We start from the raw sequence: 18,998 nt of genomic DNA, 5'->3' as shown, positions 1-18,998 counted from the left end.
GCATTTGATCACTAAGCCAGTTTACACTGAGCAGTGAACATTGGTATGAACGATCATTCAGATGGACACCACCCTACATAAAGGTTCTTTATCTTTACAACTTTATCTTTACACCTATATCTTTACACCTTTTCACAATAAGGTGTTGTGTGTGTACATGAGTAATAACACTATTTCTGGCCATCACATGACTTGCATCCTGCATTTTCACCAGTTTTCCCCTCTATAAGCTCTATCTTTTAAATAGTTTTTGACTCAGCTGACAAGAGGAGACAAACTGTTCTAATAAAAAAAAAGATGGATACCCACTTTTCATTCCTTAGATAACATATAGAGTTCAGTAGCTGAATAGAGGAGATTGTACCAAAGTATTGAGCAGTGTAGGTATGAATCCAGATCTGGATGAGGTAATAGACCAGTTTGAAAGCTGAATACAATATCTCTATATTTTTTTCTGCCTGTTTTTTTCATGCTGCTTCTTATTACTCTTCCATTTTCACCAATCCATAGAGTACAATGTGATGGGTAACCAGACACCACAATGAGCTGACAGTCCTTCTGGTCTTGAGCAAAAAAAGTTGTTGTTTTTTTTCTGAGTTGATGACAAGTTAAAACAGGCAAGGGGAAGATGTCTTATAAGTGGATTTACAATCAGAATTATCTGATAATAAATATTACATTTTCTTATGTTTATCTGAACAATTGATATTTGCTGCATTTATTGAAAGTACACTTTCTTTTAAAGCACTAAACTGTCATATCTTCTTCATCTGGACCTGGGCCCATGAACTATGTTCTGCTTCATATGTGTCAAACTGTAGGGTCTACATACACCAGAGAAAATAAATATTCACATTCAAAGAATAATAATTCCCATCCTTTGTACACCCAACTGTACAATCCCTAAAGATACAGAAGAGCCACCATTTTAACATTTTTTGCCAATATGTTTATTGAATTCCGAGCTGCCGCTTGGGGGCTTAACTTTATAAAGATTGTTTTCCAGACTATAAAAATATTTTCAGACAAATAAATTCCAAGCTGTCTTATTCAACATACTGAAACAATCACTGACAATGTGCTTAAATAATGTATTTTATCAGCGTTCGTGTCACCACATATGTAGCAATGCATTTTTCTATTATGAAGTGATAATGCAAACAGAATAACACATCTGGGCTCATTCTTCTCTATCCAGTGCAATGTTTCCCTGTAATATATTCATGTTTTAGGAATCTTACGGTTTCGCTTGTCGTATACAATTACAATGAAGCACTTGATTCCAATCTCATTTTATTTTTAAACTTTTGATTTTCACCATGTGTCTCAATTTGGATGGTGCTAAAATCAATTTCAATATGGCTACAAATACATATAGTACATGTGGGGTCTACTTCAGAATTCATTAAGGGGTGATCATCTGAAAATGATTACAAACCACTTTTGGGACAACTGTAAAATTGCATGTAAAATACAGTTGTGCTCAAAAGTTTACATACCCCAGCAGAATTTTTGCTTTCTTGGCCTTTTTTCAGAGAATATGAATGGTAACACCAAAACTTTTTCTCCACTCATGGTTAGTGGTTGGGTGAAGCCATTTATTGTCAAACTACTGTGTTTTCTCTTTTTAAATCATAATGACAACCCAAAACATCCAAATGACCCTGATCAAAAGTTCACATACCCCATTTCTTAATACCATGTAAAAAAAAATCCAAAAAACAGCTGGGGAATTGCACTTTTTTTTGCAGTTTCACTGCACTTGGAATATTTTTCCAGTTTTCGAGTACACAACATGGTAAAAGCAATGGTGTCGTTCAAAAGTACAATTTGTCCTGCAAAAAACCCAGCCCTCACATAGTAAATAGCCATACTGACAGAAAAGCCAAGTTATGGCTCTGGGAAGCATTTCCTGAAGCATCTTCATATTGAAATACTCAGCTGGTTCTCCCACCTGAAAAAGACAATGTGTGCAGATACTCAAAGGCCGGGGTCAAACTAGCGTATGGCATCCGATGTGAGCGGGAGCCGAGTGTCATGCATCTGTGCTCCGAGCCACTCACGCAGACAGGATCGGAGCACAGCCGCAGAGGAATTCATTTCTCCATCTCCTCCATTGCCGGGGTCGGCGTATATCGCACATCACTCGGATGATATAGGCTTATATGCGAGTGAGCCGAGACTCAGCCGAGTGTCAGTGAGAATCACAGCATGCTGCGATTTCACTCGGACGTTGAAAACAGACGAGAAAAAAATCGCTGATATGAGATGAATACTGGTCCAAGAGCTATGCAATGTTTTATTGCATACGCTCGTCCGTATTCATCGCTAGTGTGACCCCGGCCTAATTCGGAAATACCGTTGCCTGAATCTCTTTCCCTTGACAAATAATGTCTTATAATTCTTTGTAAAGCTCTAGGAAAAATCATGTTCCAGTTTTTTGTGGAAGGATATATTTTTTTTTTTGCCAAGTTTAAGAAGCACATTATTTCTTCTGCTTAAACCTCCTATGCCATTGATTAGGCGCCATACACATGCCTACATTTCATGCTTTCATTGTATCAGTTTTTGTTTGTTTTGAGGGTTTTTTTCAAATAAAATACAAAAAAGCAATGATAGCCTATATCTGTTTTTTGCGAACTGCTTGAACTGAAAAAAAAACTAAAGCTAAAAATACATTCTTATTAACATTCATTTCACGCTTATCTGTCAGTCACCTCAATGAACAAGCATAATGCTCATTTGTAGGGTGATATGAGCTTTTGCACAGTACAAAAAATAATGCAAACAGGACTTGTGCTGCCGAGGACCTTGATACCCTCTGTGCACTGTGCGATCTATAACAGATCACTCAGTCAGCACAATTTACTTAGGTCTGCTTGTGTGAACATGCTATAGAGCGACTGCTGTTTGGTAAAGGTTTACCAATCGGCTGTCTTTTATCGCTACTGGTCAGACTGTGTTAGCAGACCTTTAGACTTGTCTGATTTTGATCCAATTTGCATTTCAAAATCAATAATTAAATTCAATTGTTTACTGAAAAAATGGATAAGACGTATATTCCGTTGTGCGTGTTGTGCCATTGGTAAGCCACTTTCAAATCCAACTTCTCTATTTTTCCACACTCTGGTAACAACTCCAGTTCTGACTCCTTCATAAATAGCCAAAGATTAGTAACAACACATTTAATGTAGTAAAATAATAATATTAATGAATACTTTTTTTGAATAAAATATAAAATATTTATGTTAACTTTTCTAAACGAGTCTACATTTCTCTGAAACGTAATAAATTCATTAAACAATATTAATATTGAATACTATTTCAAACTCCACAAATCTGATTTTACATCCCTGACCAATTGTGCATCATTCTATTGCTATCTGTTTTCCACTGTCCAATAGGTAGTAGAAGCTTGGAAACCTTCATATTTATTTATTTTTATTTTTTATATATACAGTACAGACCAAAAGTTTGGACAACCTAGAATATAAGACGTAATTTCAGTTGTTTCACACTTTTTTGTTAAGTATATAATTCCACATTTGTTAATTCATAGTTTTGATGCCTTCGGTGTGAATGTACAATTTTCATAGTCATGAAAATACAGAAAAATCTTTATATGAGAAGGTGTGTCCAAACTTTTGGGCTGTACTGTATATCAGAAAAATGGAAACATATCAAAAAGCAAACAAAAATGGGACAAAAACAGTGTTCGCTAGCTATCAAAATAAAAAATCATAAGGTGTGAATGAACCTTTAATCTCTTGAGCTCTACATCCTGTTTACAATGTGGTCTTACTATTAAGTATTTAATGAGTATTTTTTATACAGTATAGACTGACTTTTGTGTGTCATTTATGCCCTTTTTGGATATAAGTCTACGATGACTTACCTGCAAACATTTGCAAACATTTTTTTTGTTTTTCATTACACCCATTTTTAATAAAAACGAAGAGAAGGAAAAAAAGTATTTTAGTGCCTAACCTATGGTGATGTATAAAAGCTATGTGTGTACATATGCATGCTGCATATACATTTTTAGACACATTTCTTACCATTTAGTCTTTTTAAAACTAACTTATACCTCCACAAACATGGTGAGAAAATGGCTTTTACAGATTTTCAACTGAGATAAGTAATACTTTTATCTTGGTTACTTCAATAACTTTTATGATCTACGTGTTTACTCTTATTTCTCTAATCAGGACCGGCGTCAGCACCCGGCGCACCCGGGCAAGTGCCGGGGCCCTAACAAGACAGGGGGGCCCACTCACGCAGTCATACATCCATCTGGCCGCTTTAACCCTTTCTACCCTTTCAATTTGCCCTGCCTGGCACAAGCATCTTCTCAGTCAGTGCAGGGCCAGGCACATAGGGGTTAAGGACACAGCCAGCGTGACATTGTGGGCGGAGAGTTCTCCTGCTCTGCTCTCCTGGCTGTGTGCAGTGCTGAACTAATCAGGCACAGGCAGATTCCGGACTGGAGATGCTGCTACCGGCACCTGAGTGAGTGCCATGCTATATCGCTGTATATTCTGACAGTCTGGGTGGCCTAGGGGGGCGGCCATGGGCTGGGCGACTGCAGCTGACATATATATATAATATATATATATATACTACAGCAGCCGCCCAGCCCAGGCCCCCAGCACAGCTTGTATAGTAACATAGTAACATAGTTAGTAAGGCCGAAAAAAGACATTTGTCCATCCAGTTCAGCCTATATTCCATCATAATAAATACCCAGATCTACGTCCTTCTACAGAACCTAATAATTGTATGATACAATATTGTTCTGCTCCAGGAAGACATCCAGGCCTCTCTTGAACCCCTCGACTGAGTTCGCCATCACCACCTCCTCAGGCAAGCAATTCCAGATTCTCACTGCCCTAACAGTAAAGAATCCTCTTCTATGTTGGTGGAAAAACCTTCTCTCCTCCAGACGCAAAGAATGCCCCCTTGTGCCCGTCACCTTCCTTGGTATAAACAGATCCTCAGCGAGATATTTGTATTGTCCCCTTATATACTTATACATGGTTATTAGATCGCCCCTCAGTCGTCTTTTTTCTAGACTAAATAATCCTAATTTCGCTAATCTATCTGGGTATTGTAGTTCTCCCATCCCCTTTATTAATTTTGTTGCCCTCCTTTGTACTCTCTCTAGTTCCATTATATCCTTCCTGAGCACCGGTGCCCAAAACTGGACACAGTACTCCATGTGCGGTCTAACTAGGGATTTGTACAGAGGCAGTATAATGCTCTCATCATGTGTATCCAGACCTCTTTTAATGCACCCCATGATCCTGTTTGCCTTGGCAGCTGCTGCCTGGCACTGGCTGCTCCAGGTAAGTTTATCATTAACTAGGATCCCCAAGTCCTTCTCCCTGTCAGATTTACCCAGTGGTTTCCCGTTCAGTGTGTAATGGTGATATTGATTCCCTCTTCCCATGTGTATAACCTTACATTTATCATTGTTAAACCTCATCTGCCACCTTTCAGCCCAAGTTTCCAACTTATCCAGATCCATCTGTAGCAGAATACTATCTTCTCTTGTATTAACTGCTTTACATAGTTTTGTATCATCTGCAAATATCGATATTTTACTGTGTAAACCTTCTACCAGATCATTAATGAATGTGTTGAAGAGAACAGGTCCCAATACTGACCCCTGCGGTACCCCACTGGTCACAGCGACCCAGTTAGAGACTATACCATTTATAACCACCCTCTGCTTTCTATCACTAAGCCAGTTACTAACCCATTTACACACATTTTCCCCCAGACCAAGCATTCTCATTTTGTGTACCAACCTCTTGTGCGGCACGGTATCAAACGCTTTGGAAAAATCGAGATATACCACGTCCAATGACTCACCGTGGTCCAGTCTATAGCTTACCTCTTCATAAAAACTGATTAGATTGGTTTGACAGGAGCGATTTCTCATAAACCCATGCTGATATGGAGTTAAACAGTTATTCTCATTGAGATAATCCAGAATAACATCCCTCAGAAACCCTTCAAATATTTTACCAACAATAGAGGTTAGACTTACTGGCCTATAATTTCCAGGTTCACTTTTAGAGCCCTTTTTGAATATTGGCACCACATTTGCTATGCGCCAATCCTGCGGAACAGACCCTGTCTCTATAGATACATATACAGTGTATATAATATATATATACAGGACAGGTGCTGGGGGCCTGGGCTGGGCGGCTGTTGAAGTATATACACCGCACAGTACCTCTCCCCTGTATATATACACTGCACAGTACCTCTCCCCTGTATATATACACTGCACAGTACCTCCTCCTGTAAATATACACTGCACAGTACCTCTCCCCTGTATATATACACCGCACAGTACCTCTCCCCTGTATATATACACTGCACAGTACCTCTCCCCTGTATATATACACTGCACAGTACCTCTCCCCTGTATATATACACTGCACAGTACCTCTCCCCTGTATATATACACTGCACAGTACCTCTCCCCTGTATATATACACTGCACAGTACCTCTCCCCTGTATATATACACTGCACAGTACCACTCCTCCTGTATATATACACCGCACAGTACCTCTCCCCTGTATATATACACCGCACAGTACCTCTCCCCTGTATATATACACTGCACAGTACCTCTCCTCCTGTCCTGTATATATACACCGCACAGTACCTCTCCCATGTATATATACACTGCACAGTACCTCTCCCCTGTATATATACACTGCACAGTACCACTCCCCTGTATATATACACCGCACAGTACCTCTCCCCTGTATATATACACTGCACAGTACCTCTCCCCTATATATATACACTGCACAGTACCACTCCTCCTGTATATATACACCGCACAGTACCTCTCCCCTGTATATATACACTGCACAGTACCACTCCTCCTGTATATATACACCGCACAGTACCTCTCCCCTGTATATATACACTGCACAGTACCGCTCCTCCTGTATATACTGTATACACTGCACATTACCACTCCTGTATATATACACCGCACAGTACCTCTCCCCTGTATATATACACCGCACAGTACCTCTCCCCTGTATATATACACTGCACAGTACCTCTCCCCTGTATATATACACTGCACAGTACCACTCCTCCTGTATATATACACCGCACAGTACCTCTCCCCTGTATATATACACTGCACAGTACCACTCCTCCTGTATATATACACCGCACAGTACCTCTCCCCTGTATATATACACTGCACAGTACCTCTCCCCTGTATATATACACCGCACAGTACCTCTCCCCTGTATATATACACTGCACAGTACCTCTCCTCCTGTCCTGTATATATACACTGCACAGTACCACTCCCCTCTATATATACTACGCACAGTACCTCTCCCCTGTATATATACACTGCACAGTACCACTCCTCCTGTATATATACACTGCACAGTACCACTCCTCCTGTATATATACTCCGCACAGTATCTCTCCCCTGTATATATACACTGCACAGTACCACTCCTCCTGTATATATACACTGCACAGTACCACTCCTCCTGTATATATACTCCGCACAGTACCTCTCCCCTGTATATATACACTGCACAGTACCACTCCTCCTCTATATATACTCCGCACAGTACCTCTCCCCTGTATATATACACTGCACAGTACCACTCCTCCTGTATATATACACTGCACAGTACCTCTCCCCTGTATATATACTCCGCACAGTACCTCTCCCCTGTATATATACACTGCACAGTACCACTCCTCCTGTATATATACACTGCACAGTACCACTCCCCTCTATATATACTCCGCACAGTACCTCTCCCCTGTATATATACACTGCACAGTACCACTCCTCCTGTATATATACACTGCACAGTACCACTCCTCCTGTATATATACTCCGCACAGTACCTCTCCCCTGTATATATACACTGCACAGTACCACTCCTCCTCTATATATACTCCGCACAGTACCTCTCCCCTGTATATATACACTGCACAGTACCACTCCTCCTGTATATATACACTGCACAGTACCTCTCCCCTGTATATATACTCCGCACAGTACCTCTCCCCTGTATATATACACTGCACAGTACCACTCCTCCTGTATATATACACTGCACAGTACCACTCCCCTCTATATATACTCCGCACAGTACCTCTCCCCTGTATATATACTCCGCACAGTACCTCTCCCCTGTATATATACACCGCACAGTACCACTCCTCCTGTCCTGTATATATACACTGCAGAATTTACAATAGCTATCACTCATGTAAGAAGTAACATAGTAACATAGTTAGTAAGGCCGAAAAAAGACATTTGTCCATCCAGTTCAGCCTATATTCCATCATAATAAATCCCCAGATCTACGTCCTTCTACAGAACCTAATTGTATGATACAATATTGTTCTGCTCCAGGAAGACATCCAGGCCTCTGGATTATGACATTGGACTATACCTATATTTCTCTGCTGTATCTGGGCATCATGAATCCTGGTATGTGTTAAAGGGGGGGGGCCCACTGAGACTCTTTCGCCCGGGGCCCTCAAAAACCTGGAGCCGGCCCTGTCTCTAATAATAAAACAAAGCTCCATTACAACTGAGAAACTCAGCACTATAACATCTGTATGTTTCACTCTTTTTACATTATCTTCTAGGTAGTTAACCTAAAATTGGTTATTGTTTCTTTTCTCTCAATTTTCCACAGCCCAGCAAAAACCTGCTACACTCATTAGGACCGGCATGTATTCCGTAGCACCAGTCTAGCCTCAAGCAAATCTATTCACAGAGCAATATATTGTGCACTGCTAGCATTTTCCTTTCTCCACATTTTCATGTTAATACATTTACAGTAATAATAAACTTGGGATGATAGAACAAAATAAATAAATTACATTGTACATTATACATATATATATGTATGTATGATATTTAAGTTACTTTTACTTGATTACTTATTTATACCAAGACACATGCTAATCCTTTTCATCATTATTCAATTTTGTTCTACTTTTACGGATTCCTTTGTGCCTGTTTTAGAAACTATATGTCTTCAGGATTTGGTCCTATAAAATGATGCCGTTTCTTTAAGACAAACAGTAACCACTTTGCATTCCAGACGGGTCAGTTGTATAATCACAGCCGTGTCCTGAGAATTACTCACCATAATTAACTTTCTTTTTTTATTAACGGTAGGCGCTTTGTATTAACTCACAGATGGAGGAGTAGCTTGTTAAAACTTACTAACTGTTATGCTTCAATTCTATCTACTGAGTCGCTCATGGACTCAATTTAGAAAACTCATAAGATACGTTCCCGAAAAATACCGGACATTGTAACCTGAGACTCGAGGACTCCAGATCTAAAAATAACATATCACAGTATCGCAGTGTTTTACTTTGTGTTCTGAACGTTTATACCAGAGATATATGTAGAATGTCTTGTATCTGGAAACAAACCATATGGTGATTATTGAGTTCATACACCGAATGTCAAGAAGTCATTTTAGTCTTGTCATCTAGAGATCATGGTAATACTGGTATGTAGAGTGTACACCAAATTATCACGCTTTACTGAATATGTGGCATCAGTGACATCACTTTTCTAAGTGTGTAATAAATATTAACTCGATTAACAGTGTATGCAAAATTGCAAGTCTCTAAAATCCTGTCCAGCTTTACTAGTAAGAAGTTAGAGAAGTTCTCAGTGTGATGTTCCTTGCCTGGTTCATAGCTGATCAGAATGGTGCATGTGCTCATAGAAAGTCGATGAGTTCATAGGCTGCTAACTACACCTCTCTGAGGATGGGCCAAGCAGAGCCAACACAGCCAAAAATTATGATACTTTCATCATACTTTAGTGGTCTCTACTGCCTGATGTCCACCAATCGAAACTTCTGACATATCACTGAGTTGTCTAAGTTTTACTAGAGCAACAATTAAATATTACAGAAATACATTATTCTGACATGTGCCGTAGCATTGGGAGCCTTGAGGTCACCGGTGCAGTTGCCCTGGGCACAAAATTCTTAGAGGTGCAAATTTTCAAAAGGAAAAAAAAAAAACTAGAAGATATGACGCACTGTACAAACTAAGGTCAGAGGCACTGTACAAGCCCAATATTTCTGTCCCAGTACCCAGGCGGATACCACTTTGAACTGGATTGATGCTAGTACGTGGCACCAATGTACTCGGACAACAGAGAGCCAACACTCTTTGTCTTGTAGGCGGCAGGCAGTTGGCTTATGCGGTTGTTATAGATCTACAGCCTACAAAATGACCACTTTCAAACTCAATTAGCACAATAACATCAATGCATTGCGCCGAGCTGCTATGTGTGTTGGGAGAAGTGGATTTAGTCACTCAGATTCGGTCAGTGTTATCTTTTTTTGGCACAAAAGTGGCATTATTACTTTTGAAAGGGGCACTAAAGAGGCATCATTACTTTTTAAGGGGGCAATAATATTTTCTAATGGGGCAGTTTAGGGGCATTTATTTGTTGTAAAGGTCTATTACTACTGGATTAGTGGGCCTAATACTTGCTATTCCCCTGGAGCTAGCAACCCACGTTATGCCACTGGGTGACCCAGAAGTCATTCCTGATCAAAAATCTAAAGTCAGAAGAAGAAATCTGAATAACAAACAGTTTTGGTCACAAGAAAAATAATGTACACAGTTCCTAAACATAGTTGCTAGACAAATACAGTCATGGCCAAAAGTGTTGGCACCCTTGAAATTGTTTCAGAAAATGAAGTATTTCTCCCACAAAATTATTGCAATTAGATATGTTTTGTTACACAAAAGTTTATTTACTTTGGGTGTATTGGAACAACACAAAAAACTAAGAAAAAAGGCAAATTGAACATAATTTCACATAAAACCCCAAGGCCGACAAAATTTTTGGCACCTTTCCAAAAACTTGGGTAAGCAACTTTGTTTCAAGCATGTGATGCTCGTTCAAGCTCACCTTTGGCAAGTAACAGGTGTGGGCAATATGAAAATCACACCTGAAACCAGATAAAAAAGGGAGATTTTGACTCAGTCTTTGCATTGTGTAGCGTTGTGTGCCACATTAACAATGGAGAATAGAAAGAGGAGAAGAAGAGTCTTAAGGTACCGTCACACTTAGCGACGCTGCAGCGATACCGACAACGATCCGGATCGCTGCAGCGTCGCTGTTTGGTCGCTGGAGAGCTGTCACACAGACAGCTCTCCAGCGACCAACGATGCTGGTAGCCAGGGTAAACATCGGGTAACTAAGCGCAGGGCCGCGCTTAGTAACCCGATGTTTACCCTGGTTACCATCCTAAAAGTAAAAAAAAACAAACACTACATACTTACCTACCGCTGTCTGTCCTCCAGCGCTGTGCTCTGCACTCCTCCTGTACTGGCTGTGAGCACAGCGGCCGGAAAGCAGAGCGGTGACGTCACCCTCTGCTTTCCGGCTGACCGACGCTCACAGCCAGTACAGGAGGAGTGCAGAGCACAGCGCTGGAGGACAGACAGCGGTAGGTAAGTATGTAGTGTTTGTTTTTTTTTACTTTTAGGATGGTAACCAGGGTAAACATCGGGTTACTAAGCGCGGCCCTGCGATTCAGCGATGTCTGCGGGGAGTCCAGCGACCAAATAAAGTTCTGGACTTTCTTCCCCGACCAGCGACAGCACAGCAGGGGCCTGATCGCTGCTGCCTGTCACACTGGACGATATCGCTAGCGAGGACGCTGCAACGTCACGGATCGCTAGCGATATCATCTAGTGTGACGGTACCTTTAGAACTTGAGATCTAAAATTGATGAAAAATATCAACAATCTCAATGTTAAAAGTCCATCTCCAGAGATCTTGATGTTCCTTTGTCCATGGTGAGCAACATAAGCAAGAAGTTTACAACTCATTATAGTGTAGCTAATCTCCCTGGACGTGGACGGCAGAGAAAAATTGTTGAAAGGTTGCAACGCTGGATAGTCTGGATGGTGGATAAGCAGCCCCAATCACGTTACGAAGAAATTTAAGCTGTCCTGTAGGCTCAGGTTGCATCAGTGTCAGTACGAACTATCCGTTGACATTTAAATGAAATGAAATGCTATGGAAGGAGACCCAGTAGGATCCCACTGCTGACACAGAGACATACAGTCAACCTTAGTGGAGGTTCCTAGATTTTGGGGGGGTTACTTGCTGCCTCTGGCACTGGATGCCAGACTATGTTCAAGGCATCATAAAATCTGAAGATTACCAAAAGACTTGGGGTCGCAATGTAGCGACCACAGTCATAAAGTTGGGTTTGTGTCCCTGGTCATGGGTCTTCCAGCAGGACAATGACCCCAAACATACATTTCTGGGTGTTCAAAAAACACCCAGAAATGGATGGAAACAAAACACTGTATTGTTCTGAAGTGGTCAGCAATGAATCTGGATCTAACACCTGTGGTGAGATCTTAAAATTTCTGTTGGGAGAAGGCACCCTTCAAATAAGAGAGACCTGGAGCAGTTTACAAAATAAGAGTGGTCCAAAATGCCAGGCGAGAGGTGTAAGAAGCTTGTTGATGATTTTAGAAATCGATTGGTTTCAGTTATTTATTCCAAAGGGTGTTGAGGGTGCCAAAAATGTTGTTCACATCATTACTGGAGTTTTGTGTGAAATTATGTCTAATTGGTCTTTTTTGCTCAGTTTTTTTTTGTGTTGTTCCAATACACACAAAGGAAATAAACATGTATACCAAAGCGTGTAATTGCAATAATTTTCTGGGAGAAATACCTCATTTTCTGGAGCAATTTCAAGGGTGCCAACACTTTCTGCGATGACTGTTTGTAGAGAGAAGTGCAATTTTTTATTTTTGGTTGGAGCTATAATTTAGTAAAAATTAACTTAAAAGTTGTGAAATTATACAATAAATTCTTATTTTGTGGATTATTTGCTGTATATTTTTATTGTTAAAAAGAGCAAAGCTACATGAATTCCACAAATATCCCCAGCAGCTAAAATAAATCAGTACTACATTATTCACATACAGTATACTGACAGGATACCATAACTATTCCTACACATACAATTCACAAATGCCGTACTGGGAAATGTAGAATGTACAAAACTGCCTAAAACCAGCCTTTGCATGTTCTGCCAAAGCATAGGAAATAAACTGGACATATATTTTGGGCAGCACAAGATTCCTGCTTCCTACAGAAACAAATACATGAGTGACATATTTTGGAGAAATATTTTGAGCAACCTAAGTAAAGAGATCCCCTTTGTTTCCAACATGGTGTTAATGTTTCAACCTTGGTTTAGCCATTTCCAGTGTGAAGAAATGTTCCTGGCGCGTGTGGTTTTAATCTTCCCTGCTTATGATCCGTGTCAAATTTAAAAGCTTCTAACAGGCTTCTCACATCGGACACAGCTGCTTTCAGAAATGTCAGAAATGTCTTTGTGCCAACAATGAAAAAAAACCTCTACTCCGAGTAGCAAGAATTCCACGTTCCCCATCTCTCTGCCGAGGAAAACTAATTTGTTTTGTCTAAACACCTTGGTGGCGTTAAAGTCATGGAAATGAACTGCTGGGAGAACGAACCTACAAAACATTATTACATACGCGGCATGGACAACAGGAGGGGATTTTGGAGTAGGATTTGTTCAATCCGGAAGTAACTAATCAAAATGATAGCAAAGTGTGTCCTTCTTAGTGTCTTCTGTATATACACTGCTGGGGTACACATCTGACAAATCAGTAAATGGTATTCAAGTTGATTTATGTGCACATGTTCCTGCCTTGTTGAATGAATTTTAGCGCAATTTGTTAGGGTTTGATGCATTTTTTAAGGTATTGTGATTTTTATTTTAGTTACACTTTTTTATAGAGGCAATTTCAGGAACAGATCTTACGATTGCTTCTTTCATTCAAATGGAACCATTCATTTTTCCATTAAATTACAATAAATAGAGAGGCTAAAAACTTGGATATATAACAGCAGAAACTAAATTAACAAGTTGTGTAAGAATTATTCATGCAATGATAAAGGGTGGGGGGCACTGTCATGTGACAGTGATACTTCGGATGCTGGAAGAAACTAACTCAGTCCCCTAAAAGGACTCATTAAGGTGCCCTCACCTTATCAGTGCAGGTCATCAGCCCCATTAATTGTAGGAGAGTAAAGGTACCGTCACACTAAAGGTACCATCACACTAAGCGACGCTGCAGCGATACCGACAACGATGTCGATCACTGCAGCGTCGCTGTTTGGTCGCTGGAGAGCTGTCACACAGACAGCTCTCCAGCGACCAACGATCCTGAAGTCCCCGGGTAACCAGGGTAAACATCGGGTTACTAATTGCAGGGCCGCGCTTAGTAACCCGATGTTTACCCTGGTTACCAGCGTAAACGTTAAAAAAACAAACATTACATACTTACATTCCGTGTCTGTCCTCCGGCGCTCTGTTTTCCTCTGCACTGTCAGCGCTGGTCAGCCGGAAAGCAGAGCGGTGACGGCCCTGCGCTTAGTAACCCGATGTTTACCCTGGTTACCAGTGAAGACATCGCTGGATCGGTGTCACACACGCCGATCCAGCGATGTCAGCGGGAAGTCGAGCGACGAAATAAAGTTCTGGACTTTCCTCAGCGACCAACGATCTCCCAGCAGGGGCCTGATCGTTGGTCGCTGTCACACATAACGATTTCCTTAATGATATCGTTGCTACTTCACAAAAAGCAACGATATCGTTATGTGTGACGGTACCTTAAGCGACGCTGCAGCGATACCGACAACGATGTCGATCGCTGCAGCGTCGCTGTTTGGTCGCTGGAGAGCTGTCACACAGACAGCTCTCCAGCGACCAACGATCCCGAGGTCCCCGGTAACCAGGGTAAACATCGGGTTACTAAGCGCAGGGCCGCGCTTAGTAACCCGATGTTTACCCTGGTTACCAGCGTAAACGTTAAAAAAACAAACATTACATACTTACATTCCGTGTCTGTCTTCCGGCGCTCTGTTTTTCTCTGCACTGTCAGCGCCGGTCAGCCGGAAAGCAGAGCGGTGATGTCACTGCTCTGCTTTCCGGCTGGCTGGCGCTGACACAGGATGCAGGAGGAGTGCAGAGAAGCACAGCGCCGGGGACAGACAGCTGAAGGTAAGTATGTAGTGTTTGTTTTTTTAACGTTTACGCTGGTAACCAGGGTAAACATCGGGTTACTAATCGCGGCCCTGCGCTTAGTAACCCGATGTTTACCCTGGTTACCAGTGAAGACATCGCTGGATCGGTGTCACACACGCCGATCCAGCGATGTCAGCGGGAAGTCCAGCGACGAAATAAAGTTCTGGACTTTCCTCAGCGACCAACGATCTCCCAGCAGGGGCCTGATCGTTGGTCGTTGTCACACATAACGATTTCCTTAACGATATCGTTGCTACATCACAAAAAGCAACGATATCGTTAACGATATCGTTATGTGTGACGGTACCTTAAGTGATGGTCTCCGCACTCTGCCACACTCTTCTAATGCAGATACACATAACAAGAGGATTCTGACCATTTCAACCCACCACTATTTAGAATTTTATATAAATTGTCAATACTAGGGATGAGCAGACCCATGGAAGTTCAGGTTCATCAGGTTCAACTGAACTTTAGTCCAAAGTTTGGTTTGGGTACCAGAACTGTAACCAAAATTGAACCTCGACCCAAACCCCATAGAAATCAATGGTGAACTGAACTATGGAGCTGGAAAATCTCTCTTTCTTTTCTCCCTAGATTTTGATATGTAAAACAAACTTCCAGGAGAAGTCCGTGTTTAGAGTCCAACGCCAGCACTTTACAGTTTGGATTCTCTCATCTCTAGTCATTACCTTAACCAGTAACAGACAAACTATGCCACTCAATATGAAATTATTCTATAATAATTCCATTTTATGCTTTTCAAGCTTTACATATGACTTTGTAACCTGCAGAAACTAAAACATATTACAATGCGAAATGATAAGTCACACAATCCATCCCTCTATGTAGACACTGCGAAAGGTGTTATTGAGATGCATTGGATACCAACATAGAAGTCATATTAACCCTTTTCCAACATTGGTTGTAATAGTACGCGATGTTGGATACCCTCCCTTTGGTGTGAGCTCTGTCACTGAGCCCACATTTTCTGGCACATGTCAGCTGTTTTGAATAGCTGACATGTGCCTCTAACAGTCGCAGATGGATCCATCCGTGGCTCTTAACCCATTAAATGCTGATGTCAAACTCTGACAGCGGCATTTAACAAGTGCTTCCGGCAAGCGCGCCGGGAATTCCGCCCATTGGCGCTCCTGTCACATCACCACTGGTCACCGATGGGTTGGCATGACAATCATAAGTCTAAAGCAAACCTTTATGGTTGTCAGTGCCGGATTGCGCGGTGGTTGGCGCTCTTAACAAGCCAGCAATTCTACTTCATACAAGATCAGATCATCACCTGTATGTAGCAGAGGCGATCGGGTTATGGCAGCTTCTAGTCTCCCATGGAGACTACTGAAGCATGTGAAAAGTAAAAAAAAAAAGTTTTTAAAAATCTAAAAAAAAAATATATATATAAAAGTTCAAGTCACCCCCCTTTTGCCCTATTAAAAATAAAACAATAACAAAAAATCAAACATACACATATTTGGTATCGCCGCATTCAGAATCACCTGATATATCAATATAAAAAAAAATTTAAGCCAATCGCTAAACGGTGTAACTAGAAAAAAAGTCAAAGCGCCAGAATCACGTTTTTTTGGTCACCGCAACATTTCATTAAAATGCAATAACAGGCGATCAAAAGATAGTTTCTGAACCAAAATGGTATCTTTAGAAACAGCAGCTCAGCGTGCAAAAAATAAGCCCTCACCCAACCAAAGGTCACAAAAATGGAGACGCTACGGGTATCGGAAAATGGCGCATTTTTTTATTTTTATTTTTTTTTAAACTTTGGCATTTTTTTCACTATTTACATAAAAAAAAATTTACACATGTTTGGTGTCTATGAACTCGTAATGACCTGGAGAATCATAATGGCTGGTCAGTGGTAGCATGTATTAAACCTTGTAAAAAAGCAAAACAAAAAACCATTGTGGAATTGCAATTCATTGTAGAATTGCACTATATAGTAAAACCAATGGTGTAGTTCAAAAGTACAATTCGTCCCGCAAAAATCAAGCCATTTTGGCCAAAAAGTAAAAAAGTAATGGCTCTGGGAAGAAAGGGAGCAAAAAATGAAAATGCATAACCAAAAATACTTCTAGTCATTAAATTGTTAAAAAGGACTGAAATTTACTTACACATCAAATATTCAGCAAAGTTATTCATCCAGACCGAAACTAAATTAGTAAAACTTCAAACAAGTTTTTCATCCATGATAATAAGAGTCAACCCTTTATGTATGCTTTAGAATATTAGCATTCTAGTGATGGTTAAGGTAAAGTTCCCACAGAGCTCAGCTACTGACTGTTCATAATAACTACTGGTCTCCAGCTACAGCATGCCCACTAGCCATGTGGAAAATGAAGTCATTCAGCCATTTGTAGCTGTAGAAATCTGAACTAAGTCATGTGTTATTAGCATCTTTAAATCTGCAATTCTTTCTATTAAAGCATTATTTTATACTTGACTAATTACTGTTATCTACATAGCTAATTAGTAAATGCTCGGACATTAATTACCTAAACCTTCTTCTTTTTTCCTTAGCTCTTTGAAATCACAGTCCCACTTTCCCAAGGGCCGATAAAACCAGTAACCATAAGCTTTGCCAACCATACGTCCTGTCGGTGCATGTCGAAATTGGATGTTTACAGACAAGTCCATTCAATAATTAGAAGATCACTGCCAGCAACTCAAGTACAGTAAGTAGAAATGATTTAGCATATTCCTCTTCAGGGAAGGTTTCTATGATGTCACTCAGTAATTGTGAACAGGTTCATGTAAAGTTCAGCACTTTAGTAACCTGTGAATACTGTGGATTTATGGTCAAAAACTTAGGAATTAAAAAAAAATTACATCATAAAAGACATGTAAAGAACCAACTGCACAAAGTGTATGGTAATAGTTATAGTCAACTGAATAATATCACCGGCATCCAGTTATGGTAAGTCTACCGTTGTCCCTTCAGGTTCATCACTTTTTATGCAAGATTAACAACAGTCCAACAATGTTGGGAGAACTTGTGGGATCATGTAAGACAGGGCAAATTATGCTATGTCTTGGGATCCAAGTGCAAACGTAACTTTCCTTTTCGTGATTCATAAAAGTCAAAACTAATCCCATACAACTTTCTTGGCTGCACAAGACTACATATCGGCTTTTAGCAAGTCCGCAATATGTGGACTTTTATCAAAAATCTAATTTATAAAGCTCACTGGGATTGGGACAGTATGAGGCTCAATCCGCACTGCAGCTGTGCCCTGTGTCGGGGCATACGCTCAGGAGCTATGCACCCGATAGTGTACACGGTCAGGATGGATGCTGAGGCATCTGTCTACCTTAACTATCCACTGTAGAGAAATGTTCATTGCTTTCTATGTTTCTCTGCAGGGTCCCTCTGTATAAGAAAGCGCTATATATGGTTAAACAAATGGTGTGCACGCGAATACTGGCCACATGGAGGTGAAAAGCACACAATGTCGGCCTCCGTCTAGTATATGTCGGGAAAAGCCCTATACTATAGGCTAGGAGCAGTGCAGTGTGCACCTTAGTCTAAGAAATCAATGTCAACTAGAAATGTTTGACAGAGGTATCCAAAATAATCACCTCATAAAATGAAAGTATTTATTAAATATGCATTTAAAAGGATCACTCAATAAATAGTCCAACCATGCAAAAAGGTGTAAAGAAAAAGCCCATGACAAGTATGAAAATCGTAGTTAGAATAAGTTACTTGTGGTGGGGGATAAGAAAACCAGTAAAATAGAGGGGGCCTTGTGACACCTCCAGGGATCACTAATCATATATCAGTTATCAGCATTGCCCCAGTCGGATGTGTCAGGGGCTT

The 18,998-nt window shown here is 40.6% G+C and overlaps 1 protein-coding gene across 1 annotated transcript in view; it reads left to right on the top strand.

The window, feature by feature from the left end:
• VEGFC (vascular endothelial growth factor C) overlaps positions 1–18,998 on the top strand; it is a 236,091-nt gene that overhangs the window by 192,381 nt on the left and 24,712 nt on the right. Inside the window, exon 4 of the mRNA XM_069744265.1 lies at positions 17,699–17,853. Coding sequence (XP_069600366.1) covers positions 17,699–17,853 — 155 coding nt within the window. The remainder of the gene's footprint in view (positions 1–17,698; positions 17,854–18,998) is intronic.

The sequence above is a fragment of the Ranitomeya imitator genome, chromosome 1 (assembly GCF_032444005.1).
Source record: "Ranitomeya imitator isolate aRanImi1 chromosome 1, aRanImi1.pri, whole genome shotgun sequence".
In the NCBI taxonomy this organism is placed as follows: domain Eukaryota; kingdom Metazoa; phylum Chordata; class Amphibia; order Anura; family Dendrobatidae; genus Ranitomeya; species Ranitomeya imitator.
Note: the sequence above shows the minus strand (reverse complement) of the source record. Positions and strands in the feature narration are given on the sequence as shown.